Source organism: Rissa tridactyla, unplaced genomic scaffold (genome assembly GCF_028500815.1).
Source record: "Rissa tridactyla isolate bRisTri1 unplaced genomic scaffold, bRisTri1.patW.cur.20221130 scaffold_578, whole genome shotgun sequence".
Lineage (NCBI taxonomy): Eukaryota > Metazoa > Chordata > Aves > Charadriiformes > Laridae > Rissa > Rissa tridactyla.
This window is the reverse complement of record NW_026529788.1, coordinates 23026-44674: the sequence shown is the minus strand read 5'-3', so window position 1 is coordinate 44674 and position 21649 is coordinate 23026. Positions and strand designations below refer to the sequence as shown.

General features: G+C 53.0%; 3 protein-coding genes across 3 annotated transcripts; all 3 read left to right on the top strand.

The window, feature by feature from the left end:
* Positions 1-1116: 1116 nt before the first annotated feature.
* LOC128903660 (neuroblast differentiation-associated protein AHNAK-like) lies at positions 1117-1798 on the top strand. Its single transcript, XM_054187666.1, has one exon. It carries the CDS (start codon positions 1305-1307, stop codon positions 1632-1634), a length of 330 nt encoding a protein of 109 aa, XP_054043641.1. The 5' UTR covers positions 1117-1304; the 3' UTR covers positions 1635-1798.
* On the top strand, positions 1797-2841 carry LOC128903659 (neuroblast differentiation-associated protein AHNAK-like). Its single transcript, XM_054187664.1, is given in 2 exon segments — positions 1797-2777; positions 2780-2841. Coding segments are annotated over 2 exon segments (882 nt in total). The 5' UTR covers positions 1797-1957.
* Positions 2842-2866: 25 nt separating this feature from the next.
* On the top strand, positions 2867-19745 carry LOC128903658 (neuroblast differentiation-associated protein AHNAK-like). Its single transcript, XM_054187663.1, is given in 2 exon segments — positions 2867-3080; positions 3083-19745. Coding segments are annotated over 2 exon segments (16353 nt in total). The 3' UTR covers positions 19222-19745.
* Positions 19746-21649: the final 1904 nt, after the last annotated feature.

Here is a 21649-nt window from a genome sequence, read left to right as displayed (position 1 = left end):
TCGTGTTTCCCTTCTCACCCTCTGCCTTTTCCCTTCCCCAGATGGAGAAGGAGGAGGAGACCCGGGAGATCCTGCTCCCCAACTGGCAGGGCAGCGGCTCCCACGGCATCACCATTGACCAGACAGACGACGGGGTCTTCGTCAAGCGAGTGCAGCAAATCCCCCAGCCGCCAAGATGGGCGTCGTGAAGGAAGGTGGGATCATAGACTCACAGAAGGGTTTGGTGGGAAGGGACCTTTAAAGGCCACCTAGTCCAACCCCCACCATGGGCAGGGGCATCTTCAACAAGACCAGGTTGCACCAAGTCCCATCCAACCTGGCCTTGGACACCTCCAGTCACAGAATCACAGGCTGGTTTGGGTTGAAGGGACCTTTAAAAGTCCAACCCCTCGCCATGGGCAGGAACATCTTCTGGACCAGGTTGCTCCAAGCCCCATTCAGCTGGCCTTGAACACCTCCAGGGATGGGGCAGCTGCAGTTTCTCTGGGCAACCTGGGCCAGGGGCTCACCAGCCTCACAGTTAAGAATTTCTTCCTTAGATCTAGTCCAAATCTCCCCTCTTTCAGCTTAAAACCATTTCCCCTCATCCTATCGCAGCAGGCCTTGCTAAAAAGTCCTTCTCCAGCTTTCTGGAGGCCCTTTTTAGGGACTGGAAGGGGCTGGAAGGTCTCCCCGGAGCCTTCTCGTCTCCAGGCTGAACCCCCCCCAGCTCTCTCAGCCTGTCCTCACAGCAGAGGGGCTCCAGCCCTCCCAGCATCTCCGGGGCCTCCTCTGGCCCTGCTCCGACAGCTCCGTGTCCTTCTGATGTTGGTGGCCCTGGAGCTGGAGGCTCCCTCACGCTGCTGGGGATGCAGCCCTTGGTGGAGATTGTTGTGGGGAAAGTTGGTTTTTTTTTTGGGGGGGGGGGGAAAAATGTGTTCTTTGTGTCTGTTTTGTCCATCTTGGCGATACCTCGGTTGCTTCCTCCTTCTTCAGAAATAACCCTACAGCTCAATGGTGGTTGCTCCCCACCTCGCTTGTGGTGGGCTGGGCGGGGGGGTCTTCTCCCTGCAATATCTCACTTCTCACCCTCTGCTCACCCCCCCCTTCCCCCTCCCCCGCCCAACCCCAGGGATCAGATCGTGAGCGCCACGGTCTATTTTGACAACCTGCAATCCGGGGAAGTCACACAGCTGCTCAACAGCATGGGCCACCACACGGTGGGCTTGCGCTTGCAACGGAAAGGGGACAAGTCTCCATTGCCGGACAGTCATGTCCACACGACGTCTTTGCGGCCAGCAGCCCAGAAGTCGTTCTGGTGAGTGATGGAGGAGGAAGAAGGGAGGAGGAGGAGGAGGGGGGGAGGAAGCACCCCGGTGCTAATGAAGGTCTTTTTGCTTCCAGAGCGGGATGACGAGGAGTACAGGAGGATTTACACAACAAAAATCAAACCCCGGCTGAAGTCGGAGGAGGTGCTGGAAGCGGAGTGTGGTGGGACGCAGAGCAGGACCATTACGGTCACCAGGAAAGTGACAGCGTACACCGTGGACGTCAGTAGGCACGACGGAGCCAAAGATGTCGAAGTCGTTGGCCCAGACTTTAAAATCCGGATCCCGACCCAGGAGATGACCCCACACGATGAAGACAGAGGTTGAAGGAGAACCTGGAAAACTGTGATCAAAACAGCAGCCGGGGGGGGCAGCCAAGGCACAGACTGGAGCATGGACATCAGAGGACCAACGGTTGAATCTTCTGCCCAGAAGCTGGATGTTCACGTCGGTGAGGCTCAGTTCGGAAAGGCCGGGATGACCATCTCGGGAACGCAAACGATGGGCATTGACCGCAGGACTTCGGATGGACCCTCTACTGCTGGAGAGCCAAGTTCCTGCGGGGAAACTGGAAAATCTATTATGGTGGAGATGCCAGGACACGACGTTTCTGGCACGGCGTTCCCTGGGCTTGCCCAGGATTGAAGCAAATGGACAAATGGGAAACCTGGACACGGGTTTTCACATCAAGGGTCCCAGGCTGGATGGCAAAGGACACGTTTCTGGCATGGATGTCCACATGGGGGGGGATGCTGTCACATGCTGATGGTTCCACCCCTTGTCTTCAAGGAGATATCAAAGCCCCTGGAGTTGACGTTTCTTTACCAGCAATGGAAAATCCAGCTGTCGATGTGGGAAAAATCAAGATTCCTGTTTTAAAAATGCCCAAATTTGGGTTCCCAACTGCAGGATCTGGCACCGAGGCTCAAGCCCCGCAGGTGGGCGCCGACATTCCCACTTCAAAGCTGCAGGCTCCATGTGTGGATGTTCCCTCCTCATCCGTCCACGTCATGGGACCTGAAGTTTCAGCTCCTTCAGTGAAAGGCCCAAAGGTGGACGTGGGGCTGAAGGGTGCTGTGAAGGTTCCCGCCCCAGAACTGGAGGTCCCTGGGGTGGGTATCAAAGGCCCCAGCGTAGAGGTCCCAGCTTCCGATGCAGACATTCATGGTGGCAAGGGAATACTCAAAATGCCACACATGACCTTTCCGAAATTCACTGCCTCGGACTCGCAAGGGGAAGGTCCCATTGTGGAAATGGTGCTGCCAAAGGGCGAGGTGGGACCGGCAGCATCCCACGTTGGCGTTCCCGATGTGGCCATCAAAGGAGAATGGAAAGGCCCCAAGTTCAAGAAGGTCGAAACGCCCCAAATCTCTCTGTCGGATGTAAACCTGAACCTGAAGGGTGCTCAGGTAAAGGGAGATGTGGGTGTCACGGTCCCCACAGTGGAAGGGGATGTCAAAGGACTTGGCTCTAAGGTCTCAAGATGGACATAAAGGCTCCTGACGTGAATTTGAAGCTCCGGGAGGTTGCTTGAAAGGGCCCAGCATTCTGCGCCAGAGATGGACATTCACATGAAGGGACCTAAGGTTAAGGGAGAAGTGGATGTTTCTATCCCAAAGATGGGCGGCAACCTGAAAGGACCTCAGCTTGACGTTAAAGGCCCCAAACTGGGGATGGACGTGCCTGACATCGATATCAAAGGCCCCAAAGTTACAATGCCAGAGGTGCATGTCAAGACTCCCCAAATATCCATGCCTGACATCGACCTGAACCTAAAAGGCCCAAAGTGAAAGGAGACCTGGATGTTTCTGCCCCAAAACTGGAAGGGGAGCTGAAAGCACCTGGACTTGACATCAAAGGCCCCAAAGTTGACATTGAAGCACCAGACGTGGACATCCACAGTCCAGAAGGGAAACTGAAGATACCTAAGCTGAAAATGCCCAAGTTTGGGGTGCCTGGCCTGAAGGGAGAGGGCCCCGACATCGACGTGACGCTTCCAAAGGGGGAGGTGGGCATTTCTGGTCCTAAGGTGGATATTGATGTGCCAAGTGTGGACATCAAAGGGCCAGAAGGAAAACTGAAGGGCCCCAAGGTCTCTGTGCCAGATGTTGACCTGAACCTGAAAGGCCCCAAACTGAAGGGTGACCTGGATGTTTCCATCCCCACGGTAGGAGCTGATTTGAAGGGCCCTGAACTGGAGCTCAAAGGCCCCAAAGTTGACATTGAAGCACCGGACGTGGACATCCACGGTCCAGAGGGCAAGCTGAAGATACCTAAGCTGAAAATGCCCAAGTTTGGGGTGCCTGGCCTGAAGGGAGAGGGCCCCGACATCGACGTGACGCTTCCAAAGGGGGAGGTGGGCATTTCTGGTCCTAAGGTGGATATCGATGTTCCAAGTGTGGACATCAAAGGGCCAGAAGGAAAACTGAAGGGCCCCAAGGTAAAGATGCCTGAGATGCACATCACAGCTCCAAAGGTCTCTGTGCCAGATGTTGACCTGAACCTGAAGGGCCCCAAGGTCTCTGTGCCAGATGTTGACCTGAACCTGAAAGGCCCCAAACTGAAGGGTGACCTGGATGTTTCCATCCCCACGGTAGGAGCTGATTTGAAGGGCCCTGAACTGGAGCTCAAAGGCCCCAAAGTTGACATTGAAGCACCGGACGTGGACATCCACGGTCCAGAGGGCAAGCTGAAGATACCTAAGCTGAAAATGCCCAAGTTTGGGGTGCCTGGCCTGAAGGGAGAGGGCCCCGACATCGACGTGACGCTTCCAAAGGGGGAGGTGGGCATTTCTGGTCCTAAGGTGGATATCGATGTTCCAAGTGTGGACATCAAAGGGCCAGAAGGAAAACTGAAGGGCCCCAAGGTAAAGATGCCTGAGATGCACATCACAGCTCCAAAGGTCTCTGTGCCAGATGTTGACCTGAACCTGAAGGGCCCCAAGGTCTCTGTGCCAGATGTTGACCTGAACCTGAAAGGCCCCAAACTGAAGGGTGACCTGGATGTTTCCATCCCCACGGTAGGAGCTGATTTGAAGGGTCCTGAACTGGAGCTCAAAGGCCCCAAAGTTGACATTGAAGCACCGGACGTGGACATCCACGGTCCAGAGGGCAAGCTGAAGATACCTAAGCTGAAAATGCCCAAGTTTGGGGTGCCCGGCCTGAAGGGAGAGGGCCCCGACATCGACGTGACGCTTCCAAAGGGGGAGGTGGGCATTTCTGGTCCTAAGGTGGATATTGATGTGCCAAGTGTGGACATCAAAGGGCCAGAAGGAAAACTGAAGGGCCCCAAGGTAAAGATGCCTGACATGAGCTTCAAGACCCCTCAGATATCCATGCCTGACATCGACCTGAACCTAAAAGGCCCCAAAGTGAAAGGAGACCTGGATGTTTCTGCCCCAAAACTGGAAGGAGAACTGAAAGCACCTGGACTTGACATCAAAGGCCCCAAAGTTGACATTGAAGCACCAGACGTGGACATCCACGGTCCAGAAGGTAAACTGAAGATGCCAAAGCTGAAAATGCCCAAGTTTGGGGTGCCCGGTCTGAAGGGAGAGGGCCCCGACATCGACGTGACGCTTCCAAAGGGGGAGGTGGGCATTTCTGGTCCTAAGGTGGATATTGATGTGCCAAGTGTGGACATTGAAGGGCCAGAAGGAAAAGGGAAAGGTCTCAAATTTAAAATGCCTGAACTAAACATTCAAACCCCCAAACTGTCCATGCCAGATGTAGATCTCAGTTTGAAGGCCCCCAAACTAAAAGGTGATGCAGATATTTCTGGTCTGAAGGCCTCTGGAGATCTGAAAGGCCCCAAAATAGATGTGGAAGGTCCCCAAGTGGATGTTGATATGCCTGAGGTAGACTTGGAATGTCCAGAAGGGAAAATAAAAGGCCCCAAATTTAGGATGCCTAAGCTTAATATCAAGGCACCTAAAATATCCATGCCGGATGTCGATTTGAACTTAAAAGGACATAAAATTAAAGGAGAGATGGACATTGCAGCTCCTAAGATAGAAGGTGACTTGAAAGGACCAGAAATAGACATTAAGGGACCAAAAATAGATGTTGAGGTCCCAGATGTCAACCTGGAGTGCCCAGAAGCCAAACTGAAAACACCGAAAATCAAATTGCCTCATTTCAATGTGTCCGGCCCGAAGTTTGAGGGAGCCAATATAGACGTCAGCCTGCCAAAAGGAGAGATAGATATTTCTGGGCCAGAGGCAGATATTGAAGTGCCAGAGATGGATGTTGCAGGGCCAGAAGGAAAATGGAAAGGCCCCAAGTTCAGGATGCCCAAGCTGAATATCAAAACACCTAAAATATCCATGCCAGATGTTGATTTGAACCTAAAGGGACCTAAAGTGAAAGGAGAGATGGATATTGCGGCTCCTAAGATAGAAGGTGATTTGAAAGGGCCAGAAATAGACATCAAGGGACCAAAACTAGATGTTGAGGCCCCCAGTATTGATATGGAATGTCCTGAAGGGAAACTGAAAGGCCCCAAGTTCAAGATGCCCGAGATGCACATCAAGGCCCCCAAGATCTCCATGCCTGACGTGGACATTAATCTGAAAGGGCCCAGCATGAAAGGGGACATTGAAGTCTCAGCTCCCAAGCTGGAGGGTGACCTGAAGGGCCCCGAGGTGGACATCAAGGGCCCCAAAGTTGACATCGAGGTACCCGATGTAGACATTCATGGCCCAGAAGGAAAATTCAAATTGCCCAAGTTCAAGATGCCCAAGTTTGGGATGCCCGGGTTCAAAGCAGAAGGCCCAGAGGTGGACGTGAACCTGCCGACAGGAAACCTGGATGTTTCTGCTCCAAAGGTGGACATTGAGGGTCCAGAGGTGGACATTGAAGGCCCAGAAGGGAAGCTGAAGGGCCCCAAATTCAAGATGCCTGAGATGCACTTTAAGACACCCAAGATCTCCATGCCGGATGTGGACTTCAATCTGAAGGGCCCCAAGCTGAAGGGGGATGTGGATGTGTCTGTCCCCAAGCTGGAAGGTGACCTGAAGGGCCCCGAGATTGATATCAAAGGCCCCAAGGTCGATGTTGACCTCCCTGACGTTGAGCTGGAAGGGCCGGAGGGGAAGCTGAAGGGCCCCAAGTTCAAGATGCCTGAGATGAACATCAAGGCCCCCAAGTTCTCCATGCCGGATGTGGACTTCAATCTGAAGGGCCCCAAGCTGAAGGGGGATGTGGACGTGTCTGTCCCCAAGCTGGAAGGTGACCTGAAGGGCCCCGAGGTGGACATCAAGGGCCCCAAAGTTGACATCGAGGTACCCGATGTAGACGTTCATGGCCCAGAAGGTAAATTCAAGATGCCCAAGTTCAAGATGCCCAAGTTTGGGATGCCCGGGTTCAAAGCAGAAGGCCCAGAGGTGGACGTGAACCTGCCGACAGGAAACCTGGATGTTTCTGCTCCAAAGGTGGACATTGAGGGTCCAGAGGTGGACATTGAAAGCCCAGAGGGGAAGCTGAAGGGCCCCAAATTCAAGATGCCCGAGATGCACTTTAAGACACCCAAGATCTCCATGCCTGACATCGACTTGAACCTGAAGGGCCCCAAGCTGAAGGGGGATGTGGATGTGACTGTCCCCAAGCTGGAAGGTGACCTGAAGGGCCCCGAGATTGATATCAAAGGCCCCAAGGTCAATGTTGACCTCCCTGACGTTGAGCTGGAAGGGCCGGAGGGGAAGCTGAAGGGCCCCAAGTTCAAGATGCCCGAGATGAACATCAAGGCCCCCAAGTTCTCCATGCCGGATGTGGACTTCAATCTGAAGGGCCCCAAGCTGAAGGGGGATGTGGACGTGTCTGTCCCGAAGCTGGAAGGTGACCTGAAGGGTCCCGAGGTGGACATCAAGGGCCCCAAAGTTGACATTGAGGCACCTGATGTGGACATTCACGGCCCAGAAGGTAAATTCAAGATGCCCAAGTTCAAGATGCCCAAGTTTGGGATGCCCGGGTTCAAAGCAGAAGGCCCAGAGGTGGACGTGAACCTGCCGACAGGAAACCTGGATGTTTCTGCTCCGAAGGTGGACATTGAGGGTCCAGAGGTGGACATTGAAGGCCCAGAAGGGAAGCTGAAGGGCCCCAAGTTCAAGATGCCCGAGATGAACATCAAGGCCCCCAAGATCTCCATGCCAGACATTGACCTAAATCTGAAGGGCCCCAAGCTGAAGGGGGATGTGGATGTGTCTGTCCCCAAACTGGAAGGTGACCTGAAAGGTCCCGAGGTGGACATCAAGGGCCCCAAAGTTGACATCGAGGTACCCGATGTAGACGTTCATGGCCCAGAAGGAAAATTCAAGATGCCCAAGTTCAAGATGCCCAAGTTTGGGATGCCCGGGTTCAAAGCAGAAGGCCCAGAGGTGGACGTGAACCTCCCAAAAGGAGATATTGATGTTTCAGGTCCAAAGGTTGATATTGAGTTGCCCAATGTGGACATTGAGGGTCCTGAAGGAAAAGTTAAAGGCCCCAAGTTGAAGATGCCAGAGATGCAAATCAAGGCCCCCAAGATCTCCATGCCTGACATTGACTTGAACCTGAAAGGCCCCAAAGTGAAGGGGGGTGTGGATGTTTCTGTTCCAAAATTAGAGGGTGACTTGAAGGGACCCGACATGAGTATTAAAGGTCTGAAGTTGGATGTTGATGTTCCTGATATTGATGTCGAAGGTCCTGATGGAAAATGGAAAGGACCCAAGCTAAAAATGCCCGATATGCATATTAAAGCACCTAAACTTTCTATGCCTGATGTAGACCTCAACTTGAAAGGTCCCAAAGTGAAGGGAGAAATGGATGTTTCTGTACCCAAAATAGAGGGCGATGTGAAAGGACCGGATCTGGAACTGAAAGGGCCCAAAGTGGACATAGAGGCTCCAGATGTTGGGCTGGAGTGTCCAGAAGGGAAGTTAAAGGGTCCCAAATTTAAGATGCCCGAGATGCACTTCAAAGCCCCCAAGATCTCCATGCCAGACTTCGACCTCAACCTGAAAGGCCCCAAAGTCAAGGGGGATGTGGACGTTTCTCTTCCAAAAATGGAGGGGGATTTGAAAGGCCCAGATGTTGACATCAAAGGCCCCAAACTGGATGTGAATGTGCCCGATGTTGACCTAGAGTGTCCAGAAGCAAAGGTTAAAGGCCCCAAGTTCAAGATGCCTGAAATGCACTTCAAGACACCAAAAATCTCCATGCCCGACATAGATTTGAACCTCAAGGGTCCGAAGTTGAAGGGAGATGTGGATGTTTCTCTCCCCAAACTAGAGTGTGACTTGAAAGGCCCCGAGATAGACATCAAAGGTCCTAAACTGGACATAGAAGCTCCTGATGTGGATATTGAGGTCCCAGAGGGGAAGTTGAAAGGCCCCAAATTTAAGATGCCTGAGATGCACTTCAAAACCCCCAAGATCTCCATGCCGGACTTTGATCTGAACCTCAAAGGCCCAAAAGGAAAGGGGGATGTGGATGTCTCCATTCCCAAGTTAGAAGGTGACCTGAAAGGGCCTGAGGTTACAGTAAAGGCCCCGAAAGTGGACATAGAGGCTCCAGATGTTGGGCTGGAATGTCCAGAAGGGAAGTTAAAGGGTCCCAAATTTAAGATGCCCGAGATGCACTTCAAAGCCCCCAAGATCTCCATGCCAGACTTCGACCTCAACCTGAAAGGCCCCAAAGCCAAGGGGGATGTGGACGTTTCTCTTCCAAAAATGGAGGGGGATTTGAAAGGCCCAGATGTTGACATCAAAGGCCCCAAACTGGATGTGAATGTGCCCGATGTTGACCTAGAGTGTCCAGAAGCAAAGGTTAAAGGCCCCAAGTTCAAGATGCCTGAGATGCACTTTAAGACACCCAAGATCTCCATGCCTGACATCGACTTGAACCTGAAGGGCCCCAAGCTGAAGGGGGATGTGGATGTGTCTGTCCCCAAGCTGGAAGGTGACCTGAAGGGCCCCGAGATTGATATCAAGGGCCCCAAGGTCGATGTTGACCTCCCTGACGTTGAGCTGGAAGGGCCGGAGGGGAAGCTGAAGGGCCCCAAGTTCAAGATGCCTGAGATGAACATCAAGGCACCCAAGTTCTCCATGCCGGATGTGGACTTCAATCTGAAGGGCCCCAAGCTGAAGGGGGATGTGGATGTGTCTGTCCCCAAGCTGGAGGGTGATCTGCAGGGTCCCGAGGTGGACATCAAGGGCCCCAAAGTTGACATTGAGGCACCTGATGTGGACGTTCATGGCCCAGAAGGAAAATTCAAGATGCCCAAGTTCAAGATGCCCAAGTTTGGGATGCCCGGGTTCAAAGCAGAAGGCCCAGAGGTGGACGTGAACCTGCCGACAGGAAACCTGGATGTTTCTGCTCCGAAGGTGGACATTGAGGGTCCAGAGGTGGACATTGAAGGCCCAGAGGGGAAGCTGAAGGGCCCCAAGTTCAAGATGCCTGACATGCACATCAAGGCCCCCAAGATCTCCATGCCTGACATCGACTTGAACCTGAAGGGCCCCAAAGTGAAGGGGGATGTGGACGTGTCTGTCCCCAAACTGGAAGGTGACCTGAAGGGTCCTGAGGTGGACATCAAGGGCCCCAAAGTTGACATTGAGGCACCTGATGTGGACATTCACGGCCCAGAAGGTAAATTCAAGATGCCCAAGTTCAAGATGCCCAAGTTTGGGATGCCCGGGTTCAAAGCAGAAGGCCCAGAGGTGGACGTGAACCTGCCGACAGGAAACCTGGATGTTTCTGCTCCAAAGGTGGACATTGAGGGTCCAGAGGTGGACATTGAAGGCCCAGAAGGGAAGCTGAAGGGCCCCAAGTTCAAGATGCCCGAGATGCACTTTAAGACACCCAAGATCTCCATGCCTGACATTGACCTAAATCTGAAGGGCCCCAAGCTGAAGGGGGATGTGGATGTGACTGTCCCCAAGCTGGAAGGTGACCTGAAGGGCCCCGAGATTGATATCAAAGGCCCCAAGGTCGATGTTGACCTCCCTGACGTTGAGCTGGAAGGGCCGGAGGGGAAGCTGAAGGGCCCCAAGTTCAAGATGCCTGAGATGAACATCAAGGCACCCAAGTTCTCCATGCCAGATGTGGACTTCAATCTGAAGGGCCCCAAGCTGAAGGGGGATGTGGACATGTCTGTCCCCAAGCTGGAGGGTGACCTGAAGGGCCCCGAGATTGATATCAAAGGCCCCAAGGTCGATGTTGACCTCCCTGACGTTGAGCTGGAAGGGCCGGAGGGGAAGCTGAAGGGCCCCAAGTTCAAGATGCCCGAGATGAACATCAAGGCCCCCAAGTTCTCCATGCCGGATGTGGACTTCAATCTGAAGGGCCCCAAGCTGAAGGGGGATGTGGATGTGTCTGTCCCGAAGCTGGAAGGTGACCTGAAGGGTCCCGAGGTGGACATCAAGGGCCCCAAAGTTGACATTGAGGCACCCGATGTGGACATTCACGGCCCAGAAGGTAAATTCAAAATGCCCAAGTTCAAGATGCCCAAGTTTGGGGTGCCCGGGTTCAAAGCAGAAGGCCCAGAGGTGGACGTGAACCTGCCGACAGGAAACCTGGATGTTTCTGCTCCGAAGGTGGACATTGAGGGTCCAGAGGTGGACATTGAAGGCCCAGAAGGGAAGCTGAAGGGCCCCAAGTTCAAGATGCCTGAGATGCACTTCAAGACACCCAAGATCTCCATGCCGGATGTGGACTTCAATCTGAAGGGCCCCAAGCTGAAGGGGGATGTGGATGTGACTGTCCCCAAGCTGGAAGGTGACCTGAAGGGCCCCGAGATTGATATCAAAGGCCCCAAGGTCGATGTTGACCTCCCTGACGTTGAGCTGGAAGGGCCGGAGGGGAAGCTGAAGGGCCCCAAGTTCAAGATGCCTGAGATGAACATCAAGGCACCCAAGTTCTCCATGCCGGATGTGGACTTCAATCTGAAGGGCCCCAAGCTGAAGGGGGATGTGGATGTGTCTGTCCCGAAGCTGGAAGGTGACCTGAAGGGTCCCGAGGTGGACATCAAGGGCCCCAAAGTTGACATTGAGGCACCTGACGTCGACATTCATGGCCCAGAAGGTAAAGTAAAATTGCCCAAGTTCAAGATGCCCAAGTTTGGGATGCCCGGGTTCAAAGCAGAAGGCCCAGAGGTGGACGTGAACCTGCCGACAGGAAACCTGGATGTTTCTGCTCCGAAGGTGGACATTGAGGGTCCAGAGGTGGACATTGAAGGCCCAGAGGGGAAGCTGAAGGGCCCCAAGTTCAAGATGCCCGAGATGCACATCAAGGCCCCCAAGTTCTCCATGCCGGATGTGGACTTCAATCTGAAGGGCCCCAAGCTGAAGGGGGATGTGGATGTGTCTGTCCCCAAACTGGAAGGTGACCTGAAGGGTCCCGAGGTGGACATCAAGGGCCCCAAAGTTGACATTGAGGCACCTGACGTCGACATTCATGGCCCAGAAGGTAAAGTAAAATTGCCCAAGTTCAAGATGCCCAAGTTTGGGATGCCCGGGTTCAAAGCAGAAGGCCCAGAGGTGGACGTGAACCTGCCGACAGGAAACCTGGATGTTTCTGCTCCGAAGGTGGACATTGAGGGTCCAGAGGTGGACATTGAAGGCCCAGAGGGGAAGCTGAAGGGCCCCAAGTTCAAGATGCCCGAGATGCACATCAAGGCCCCCAAGTTCTCCATGCCGGATGTGGACTTCAATCTGAAGGGCCCCAAGCTGAAGGGGGATGTGGATGTGTCTGTCCCCAAACTGGAAGGTGACCTGAAGGGTCCCGAGGTGGACATCAAGGGCCCCAAAGTTGACATTGAGGCACCCGACATGGACATTCATGGGCCAGAAGGTAAAATCAAAATGCCCAAGTTCAAGATGCCCAAGTTTGGGGTGCCGGGTTTGAAAGCAGAAGGCCCAGAAGTTGACATTAATCTACCTGAAGCCGATGTTGCTATTTCAGGTCCAAAGGTTGATGTTAGTGTTCCTGACCTGGACATTGAAGGCCCGGAAGGAAAACTTAAGGGCCCTAAATTTAAGAAACCAGAATTGCAGTTCAATGTTCCTAAAATCTCTATGCCAGATATCGACTTAAATTTGAAAGGTCCAAAGCTGAAAGCTGATGTTGATCCTTCTCTTCCCAAAATAGAGGGCGAGCTGAAAAGTCCTAAACTAGACATCAAAGGGCCAGAACTTGAGGTCGAGGGACCCAAGCTTGATCTTGAGGGAAAGGCTAAAAAATCCAGGTTTAAACTTCCGAAATTTGGCTTTTCTGGTCCTAAAGTGCAAAGCCCAGATGTGGATGTGAAACTTAAAAAACCTGACATTGAAGTATCTGGTCCAAAAGTTGATGTTCCCGCTCCAGATGTGGACATTCAGGCAAAATCAAAAGGGTCAAAATTTAAAATGCCTTTCCTGAGTATTTCATCGCCCAAAGTTTCAATGCCGGACGTGGAGTTAAATCTGAAAGGCCATAAACTGAAAGGAGAGTTAGATGTTTCCAGCCCCAAGTTGGAAGGGGAACTGAAAGGTCCTGAGGTGGACATCAAGGGCCCCAAAGTCAACATTGAAGCACCCGACGTGGACATTCATGGGCCGGAGGGTAAAATCAAAATGCCCAAGTTCAAAATGCCAAAATTTGGTGTGTCTGGGGTGAAGGCTGAGGGGCCAGAGGTGGACCTTAGCATTCCGAAAGGAGAGCTGGATGTTTCGGGTCCCAAGCTGGATATGGAAGGTGCCAGTTTGGAAATTGAAGGGCCAGAGGGGAAGTTCAGGGGCCCCCAGTTCAAGATGCCAGAAATGAACATCAAAGCACCCAAGATCTCCATGCCCGACATTGACCTGAACCTGAAAGGCCCCAAAGCAAAGGCAGATGTGGATGTCTCTCTTCCTCAGGTGGATCTGAAGGGCTCAGATTTGCATGTGAAAGGACCAAAAGTGGATGTAGAGGGTCCCGATCTTGACCTTGAAGGTCCCAAAGGGAAACTGAAAGGCCCCAAGTTTAAAATGCCTGAAATGAATATCAAGGTGCCCAATATTTCCGTGCCAGACTTCGATTTGAATTTGAAAGGTCCCAAGTCAAAAGGAGGAGTGGACGTTGATCTTTCGGTGACAAAACCGGAAGGGGACTTGAGTGTGCCAGATGTCAATATCAAAGGACCAAAGGTCGACATTGATGCACCCGAGCTGGATGTTGAAGGGCCAGAAGGAAAGCTGAAAGGTCCCAAGTTCAAAATGCCAGAGATGCACATCAAGGCACCCAAAATCTCAATGCCTGATGCCAGCTTAAACCTCAAAGGTCCCAAGCTGAAAGGAGACATAGACATTTCTGCTCCAAAGTTAGAAGGGGATTTGAAGGCTCCTGACATCAATATTGGAGGCCCCAAGGTTGACATTGAGGCACCTGATGTGGACATTCACGGCCCAGAAGGTAAATTCAAAATGCCCAAGTTCAAGATGCCCAAGTTTGGGATGCCCGGGTTCAAAGCAGAAGGCCCAGAGGTGGACGTGAACCTGCCGACAGGAAACCTGGATGTTTCTGCTCCGAAGGTGGATATTGAAGGTCCAGAAGTGGACATTGAAGGCCCAGAAGGGAAGCTGAAGGGCCCCAAGTTCAAGATGCCTGAGATGCACATCAAGGCACCCAAGATCTCCATGCCTGACATCGACTTGAACCTGAAGGGCCCCAAAGTGAAGGGGGATGTGGATGTGTCTGTTCCCAAGCTGGAAGGTGACCTGAAGGGTCCTGACCTGGATATAAAAGGGCCCAAAGTAGACGTAGATGTTCCTGATGTGGAGATTGAAGGACCAGAAGGAAAATTGAAAGGCCCCAAACTGAAGATGCCAGAGATGCATTTTAAGGCTCCTAAAATCTCCATGCCGGACTTCGATCTGAACCTGAAAGGCCCGAAAGTGAAGGGGGATGTGGATGTGTCGATGCCATGTGTGGAAGGTGATCTGAAAGGGCCAAAAGTTGATGTTAAAGGTCCTGAGATGGACATCAGTGCCCCAGATGTTCAAATCGAGGGCCCAGAAGGCAATCTAAAGGGTCCCAAATTTAAGATGCCCGAGATGCACTTCAAAGCCCCCAAGATCTCCATGCCAGACTTCGACCTCAACCTGAAAGGCCCCAAAGTCAAGGGGGATGTGGACGTTTCTCTTCCAAAAATGGAGGGGGATTTGAAAGGCCCAGATGTTGACATCAAAGGCCCCAAACTGGATGTAGACCTTCCCGATGTGGAGCTGGAAGGTCCTGAAGGGAAGGTGAAGGGCCCCAAGTTCAAGATGCCTGAGATGCACTTTAAGACACCCAAGATCTCCATGCCTGACATCGACTTGAACCTGAAGGGCCCCAAGCTGAAGGGGGATGTGGATGTGTCTGTCCCCAAGCTGGAAGGTGACCTGAAGGGCCCCGAGATTGATATCAAAGGCCCCAAGGTCGATGTTGACCTCCCTGACGTTGAGCTGGAAGGGCCGGAGGGGAAGCTGAAGGGCCCCAAGTTCAAGATGCCCGAGATGAACATCAAGGCACCCAAGTTCTCCATGCCGGATGTGGACTTCAATCTGAAGGGCCCCAAGCTGAAGGGGGATGTGGATGTGTCTGTCCCCAAGCTGGAGGGTGATCTGCAGGGTCCCGAGGTGGACATCAAGGGCCCCAAAGTTGACATCGAGGTACCCGATGTAGACGTTCATGGCCCAGAAGGAAAATTCAAAATGCCCAAGTTCAAGATGCCCAAGTTTGGGATGCCCGGGTTCAAAGCAGAAGGCCCAGAGGTGGATGTGAACCTCCCAAAAGGAGATATTGATGTTTCTGCTCCAAAGGTTGATATTGAGTTGCCCAATGTGGACATTGAGGGTCCTGAAGGAAAAGTTAAAGGCCCCAAGTTCAAGATGCCCGAGATGCAAATCAAGGCCCCCAAGATCTCCATGCCTGACATCGACTTGAACCTGAAAGGCCCCAAAGTGAAGGGGGGTGTGGAAGTTTCTGCACCTGATCTGGAAGGCCCTAAGATCGAGATTGAGGCCCCTGACATGGACATCAAAGGCCCCGAAGGGAAGCTGGAGGGCCCCAAGTTCAAGATGCCCGAGATGCACATCAAGGCTCCGCAAATCTCCACGCCAGACTTTGATCTGAACCTGAAAGGCCCCAAAGTGAAAGGAGATGTTGACATGTCACTGTCAGGGGCAGAATGTGAGCTGAAAGGTCCCGAGGTCAATATTGGCTCTCCTAAATTAGACATAGGTGCCCCTGATATCCATATTGACAGTCCGGAGGGTAAATTCAAGCTGCCTAAATTCAAAATGCCCAAATTTTCCATGCCCGGCTTTAAAGGGGAGGGGGTAGATGTGGATGTGAACCTCCCAAAGGGAGACATTGACATTTCGGGCCCCAGCATTGATGTAGAGGCTCCCGATCTGAACGCAGATGGAAAAGTCAAAGGTCCCAAATTTACGATGCCCGAAATGCACGTTAAGGCTCCCAAGATCTCCCTCCCTGATGTCGACTTCAACATCAAGGGGCCTCAACTGAAAGGGGATGTAGATATTTCTGGACCCAGGCTTGAAGGTGATTTGAAAGCACCCCAAATTAATGTGAAAGCCCCCAAAATAGATGTTGACGTTCCCAATGTGACCATCGAAGGGCCAGAAGGGAAACTCAAAGGCCCAAAATTCAAGATGCCAGAAATGCACATCAAAGCACCCAAGTTCTCTATGCCCGATGTTGACTTTAATTTGAAAGGCCCCAAGCTGAAGGGAGACATGGACGTCTCGGCACCGAAGCTGGAAGGGGATTTGCAGTGCCCAGATGTTGACATTAAAGGCCCCAAGTTGGACATTCAGGCACCTGATGTGAACATCGAAGGGCCGGAAGGAAAACTGAAAGGCCCGAGGATTAAGATGCCGGAAATGCACATCAAGACCCCCCAGATCTCCATGCCGGACATAGACCTGAACCTCAAGGGGCTGAGGCTGAAAGGAGATGCTGACCTTCAGGGCCCCAAGCTCGAGGGAGGTCTGAAGGGTCCTGAAGTTGACATTAAAGGCCCCAAAGTAGATATCCAGGGCCCAGAAGTTGACATTGATGGTCTGGAGGGAAAAGTGAAGATGCCCAAAATGAAGCTGCCCAAGTTTGGCTTTAAAGGCGAAGGTCCTGACGTGGACGTGAACCTGCCAAAGACTGAGGTCGACCTTTCAGGTCCCAAGGTTGATATCAGTGTCCCAGATGTCAGCGTCGAAGGTCCAGAGGGAAAACTGAAAGGTCCTAAACTGAAGATGCCGGAAATGCACATGAGTGTTCCTAAGATCTCAATGCCTGAGATAGACTTGAATTTGAAAGGTCACAAAACGAAGGGGGGCTTTGACATTTCCACCCCCAAGATAGAAGGGAACCTGAAAGGTCCTGAAGTTGATATCAAAGGCCCGGAATTTGGAGTCAAAGGCCCTGAAGTTGACGTTGAATGTCCTGACCTCAACATTGAAGGCCCAGAGGCAAACGTCAAACTCCCCAAGTTTAAGAAACCAAAGTTTGGGTTTGGGATGAAAAGCCCGAGGGCAGAAATCAAGGTCCCGGGGGCAGAAGTGGATTTGCCTGAGGCAGAGCTGAATGTGGAGGCGCCGGACGTCAACATTGCAGCAAAGGGTAAGAAGAGCAAGTTCAAGATGCCGAAACTTCACGTGAGCGGCCCTAAAGTGAAAGGCAAGAAAGGTGGGTTTGATGTGAACGTGGCTGGTGGGGAGCTCGATGCGAACGTGAAATCTCCCGACCTGGATGTGAACGTTGCTGGTCCGGACGTGACGATAAAAGGTGATGCTACGGTGAAGTCTCCCAAAGGGAAGAAACCCATGTTTGGGAAAATCTCCTTCCCAGACGTTGAATTCGATCTTAAATCGCACAGATTCCGGGGGGACGCTTCTGTGGCCGTCCCAAAACTAGAGGGGGAACTTCCCAGCGTGCAGATGGGCGTAGGGGACTTGAAAATTGAGGGTGACCTGAAAGGCCCCGCCATTGACGTCGCCATTCCCTCGATCCCGGTGCCAGACATCGATTTGAACGTGAAAGGACCAAAAGTAAAAGGGGAAGTCAGCGTTCCTGGAGCAGAACTGGAAGATCCCGAAGGAAAGTTGAAATTGCCCAAGGTGGGGAAAATGGGTCTTGGCCTGGAAATGCCGGATGCAAACTTGGATATCTCGGCCCCAGCCATGGAAGGAAGCCTGAGCCTCCCTTCAGCTGACGTGAACCTCGGAGGTGTGGATGTAAAGCTCAAAGGGCCCCAAATCTCAGAACCCGATTTTGATGGAAACCTGAAAGGACCAAAAATAAAGGGAGATCCGCACGTTTTGAATTCTGTGGAAGGGCCAAACGGCAGCCTGGACGCACCGGGCATTGACCTCGGAGGCTTGGGAGGAAAGCTGAAGCTGCCAAAGTTGAAGTCCCCCACGATGGAGGGACCCGGTCTGAGCGTGAGAGGAGGCGTCGACTGCTCCATCCCGCAAGTGGAGGTGGATGCGAAAGCCCCGGGTGCGAATCTCCATCTCGGCACTCCAGGCATCGATATCAAAGGGCCCTCGGTGGACGTTTCTGCTCCGGATTTGGATGTAAACCTGAAAGGACCAAAGTTGAAAGGCGATCTCGATGTTTCTGCTGGGGTCAAAGCCCCCAAAGCTTCAGTGGACACCCCCGATGTCGGCTTTGAAGTTCTGGGTGGCACGATCAAGCTCCCGTCCCTCAAACTCCCTCAGTTTGGTATTTCCAGCCCTGGTGTGGACGGGGCTGATGGGGGTGTCAGTCTTGAAGGCCCCCAAGTGAAAGGAGGCCTGAAGGGCTCAGGGGCTGGTGTTGGGTTGGAAGGACCCGATGTAGAATTGAAAGGGCCTAAATTTCAAATGCAATCACCCAGCGTGTCCTTGCCGGATGTTGACCTGAAGCTGAAAGGACCAAATCTACGGGGCGAGGCAGATGTTGCCGGTGACCTCAAAGGCCCAAAAGTCAACGTGGAAGCGCCTCACGTCAACCTTAAAGAGCCTGGAGCGGGCGTCCACCTCGACGCTCCTGCCTTGGACGCGTCTGCGCTGAAAGTTTCTGGGTCGGGTTTTAACATCAATGTGAAAGGGCCGAAGGTCAAAGGTGGTGCCACCATCTCTGGAGAGGCGGCCAGTGCCGGCGGCGGAGCTCTTCGCCCTGCTGGCCCAAAGGTGGGAATCAGTGGCCCCAGCATCACTGTGGGAGTCCCGGAAAGTGGTGGGGGAAAAGTGTCGTTCCCCAAGCTGCGAATGCCAAAATTCGTGTTTTCAGACCCGGAGGTGAAGGGCAGAGAGATGGGAGTTGACGTTGAGTTCCCCGGGGCCGACGCCAACCTCCCAGCTGGCACCGCTGACCTCGAGCCGGAGGATGCCGACATCCGGCTGAAGAAATCCAAAATCAAAATGCCCAAATTCAATTTTTCCAAGGCCAAAGGGAAGAGCGGCGTCACCTTGAGCTCCCCGGAGGTTTCCGGGTCCGTTTCGGGATCCAAAGGTGACCTGAAGAGCTCCAAAGTCAGCTTGGGGTCGGCGGAAGGCGAGCTGGAAGGTGAGGGTCCCTCGGCCAAAGGGAAGTTCTCCCTCTTCAAGAGCAGGAAGACCCGCCATCGGTCGTCGTCCTTCAGCGACGAGCGTTCGTCCCACTCCACGGGGACCCTGGAGCTGGACGTCACCTTGGGGGCCGAGAAGGGCAAACAGGGCAAAATAAAATTCGGGACGTTTGGGGGGATTGGTTCCAAAACCAAAGGTTGTTACGAGGTGACGGGCAGCGACGAGGAGCCGGGGAAGGCACAGGGCAGCGGGGGCTCGATGGCGGCCAAAAAATCCCCCCGTTCCTCTTCCTCCAGCACCGATAGCGGGACGAAGGGCGGCTTCCGCATGCCCGGGGTGGAGCTGACGGTGGCCAAGAAGAAGGAGTAGCTGTAAATAGGTGCCTCTGTATATAAACAGCAGTTCCCGGGTCTGTATATACATTTTTTTTTTTTATTATTTCTTTTTTTTTTTTGGTGGGGGGGGGGATGGGGCGGGCACTCGGGCTACTTTCAACCTCGGCCAGGGTGGGTCCAGCCTCGGGGAAGCTTCTCCGCGCTCGAGCCTTCGACTTTGTGCATGAACCGCTGAGAGCTTAAGTTTACTAGCAGGCTATTTTTGATAATATATAATTTTTTGTTGTTGTTGTTGTTTTGTTTTCATTTCCCACCCCCCCCCCCCCCTTTTTACCGACTATTTTTCAGTGTTTGGTTCGTGGAAACGAGGGTTGGGGGTTTTTTTTTTGGTTTGTTTTTTTTTTTTTTTTGATCCATTCGAACAATTTTTTTTTTTTTTTCGTGGCGGGGCTGAAACGTCCGTCAGATTTATAAAAAAAATAAGTAATATAAAAAATACTAAAAAAAAAAAAAAAAAAAAAAGGAAAAAATAAAATTAAAAAAAAAAACCCACCACACTGAAGAAAACCCCAACCACCCCCCCCCCCCCCCCACCCCCGCCGTAAGCGAGAGGCGACCGGGGTGGGGGGTTGGGAAAAAAATAATCCGAGTGTTTTCCATGGTTGGGCTCGATATCGAATAACGGGGGGGGGGGGAGGGAACGGCCGGGGAAGGAGTAAATACCCGGCCCCGTTGCACAGGAAATATCTAAAAAAGGGGTTGTTTTGGCGGGGGGGGCGGGGGGGGGGGTCATGGTTTTTTTTTTTTTTTTTTGCCTGTTGCCACTAAGTGACTGAGCTTGATTTATTTCTTTTTTTTTTTTTAAATTTATATTGATGCGTTCTCTCGTTGCCTCTACGCATTTGTTACGTTATTTGTATTATAAAAAGGGGGGGGGGGGACACCCGCAATCCAAAGTTGTCTCAGTTGGGGGCCTTTTTGGGGGGGGGGGGAGGGCAGTGGCCGCTTTTCTGGTGTTTGATAGAAAGTTTTTTTGTTTTGTTTTATTAATGAGTCTGGAGTATAAACCGGCCGAAAATTTAAAAAAAAAAAATAAATAAAAAAAATAATTTAAAAAAAAAAAAGCCAACCCCCCCCTTTCAGCACTTTAACGGCAAATTAATTGAGAATGTAAGAAGAGCGACCTCGTAAAAAATGCAAATAAAAAGTTTATTAACCGCGATGGGGGCGTCGTTTGCTTTCATGGGTTTAGGGTTATGTTAAATTCCCGGTTTGAGGTTATTTATCCCCAAATCACTGGGGGGGGGGGCAAAAAGGTCCCCAGTTCCCACCCAGCCCCGTTTTGTTATTTTTATCCCCCTAAAAAAAATATTCAATTTCAGCTTTTTGGGGGTTTTTTGGGGTTTTTTTTTTTGGTTTTTTTCTTTAGCAGCACAACTCGGGGCGGGGGGGGGGGGGGGGGGGGGTGGGGGGGAGGGAGGCCGCGGTCCGTCCTCGCTGCGCCGCCGGGGTGGGGCGAGGTGTGGGGGAATACAGCCCCCCCCCCCAGATCATCCTAAAATGGGGTTAAATGGGAAATAAAGGCGGGGAGGGGGGGGCGTTTATGAGGAAGAACATTACAAAAAAAAAAAATAAAAAAAATAAAAAAATCCCCCCCCCGAATCTCCCCCAGGCTGGGCCCGGGGCGGGGGGGGGGGCGCGCAGTGCGCCATCCGCAGCCCCTCCGAGCCGCCAGGGGGCGCTGGCTCCCCGGTTGGGAGGGGGCTGCGCGGGGGACGCTGGGAGTCGTAGTTTCTGAGCCTGGCGGCGGCCACGTTGGCCGCGGAGCACGCTGGGAGTTGTAGTTCTCCCCCGCCCGTCCGCCATGTTGGCCACCCACCGCCGCCATTGGGAGGCGTCGCTCCCACCCCAGGCCGTTCAGTAAAGAATTTCTTCCTAATACCTCGCCTAAATCTCCCCTTTTTTAGCTTAAAACCCTTCCTCCTCGTCCCGTGGCTCCCCTCCCTGATCCCGAGTCCCTCCCCAGCTTTCCCGGAGCTCCTTTAGGGGCTGGAAGGTCTCCCCGGAGCCTTCTCTTCTCCGGGCTGAACCCCCCCAGCTCAGCCCGGCCCCACGGCAGAGGGGCTCCAGCCCTCCCAGCATCTCCGGGGCCTCCTCCGGCCCCCGCTCCGACAGCTCCGTGTCCTTCCGACGGCCCCAGGGCGGGGGGGGAAGGGGGGGGGGGGTGTCTCCGCTGGCGCCGGACCGTGCTCTTGGCCTGGTTGAAGCTCAGGGGGTTCGCCCGGACCCACTCGGAGCTCGGGCGGGTCCCTCGGGGTGGCATCTGTCCCTCCGGGGGGGTCACCTCGGTGTCGAGGAGGAAGGGGGTCACTGGTGAGGAGGAGGAGGAGGAGGAGGAATAGGGGTCCCCGTGCTCAGGATGGGGAGGAGGAGGAAGGAGGTCCCCGCTCAGGAGAAGGAGG

Excerpts from the sequence above, each read along its gene's own strand:
- LOC128903660 (XM_054187666.1), top strand. The coding sequence starts at position 1,305 with ATGGAGGAGGAAGAAGGGAGGAGGAGGAGGAGGGGGGGAGGAAGCACC.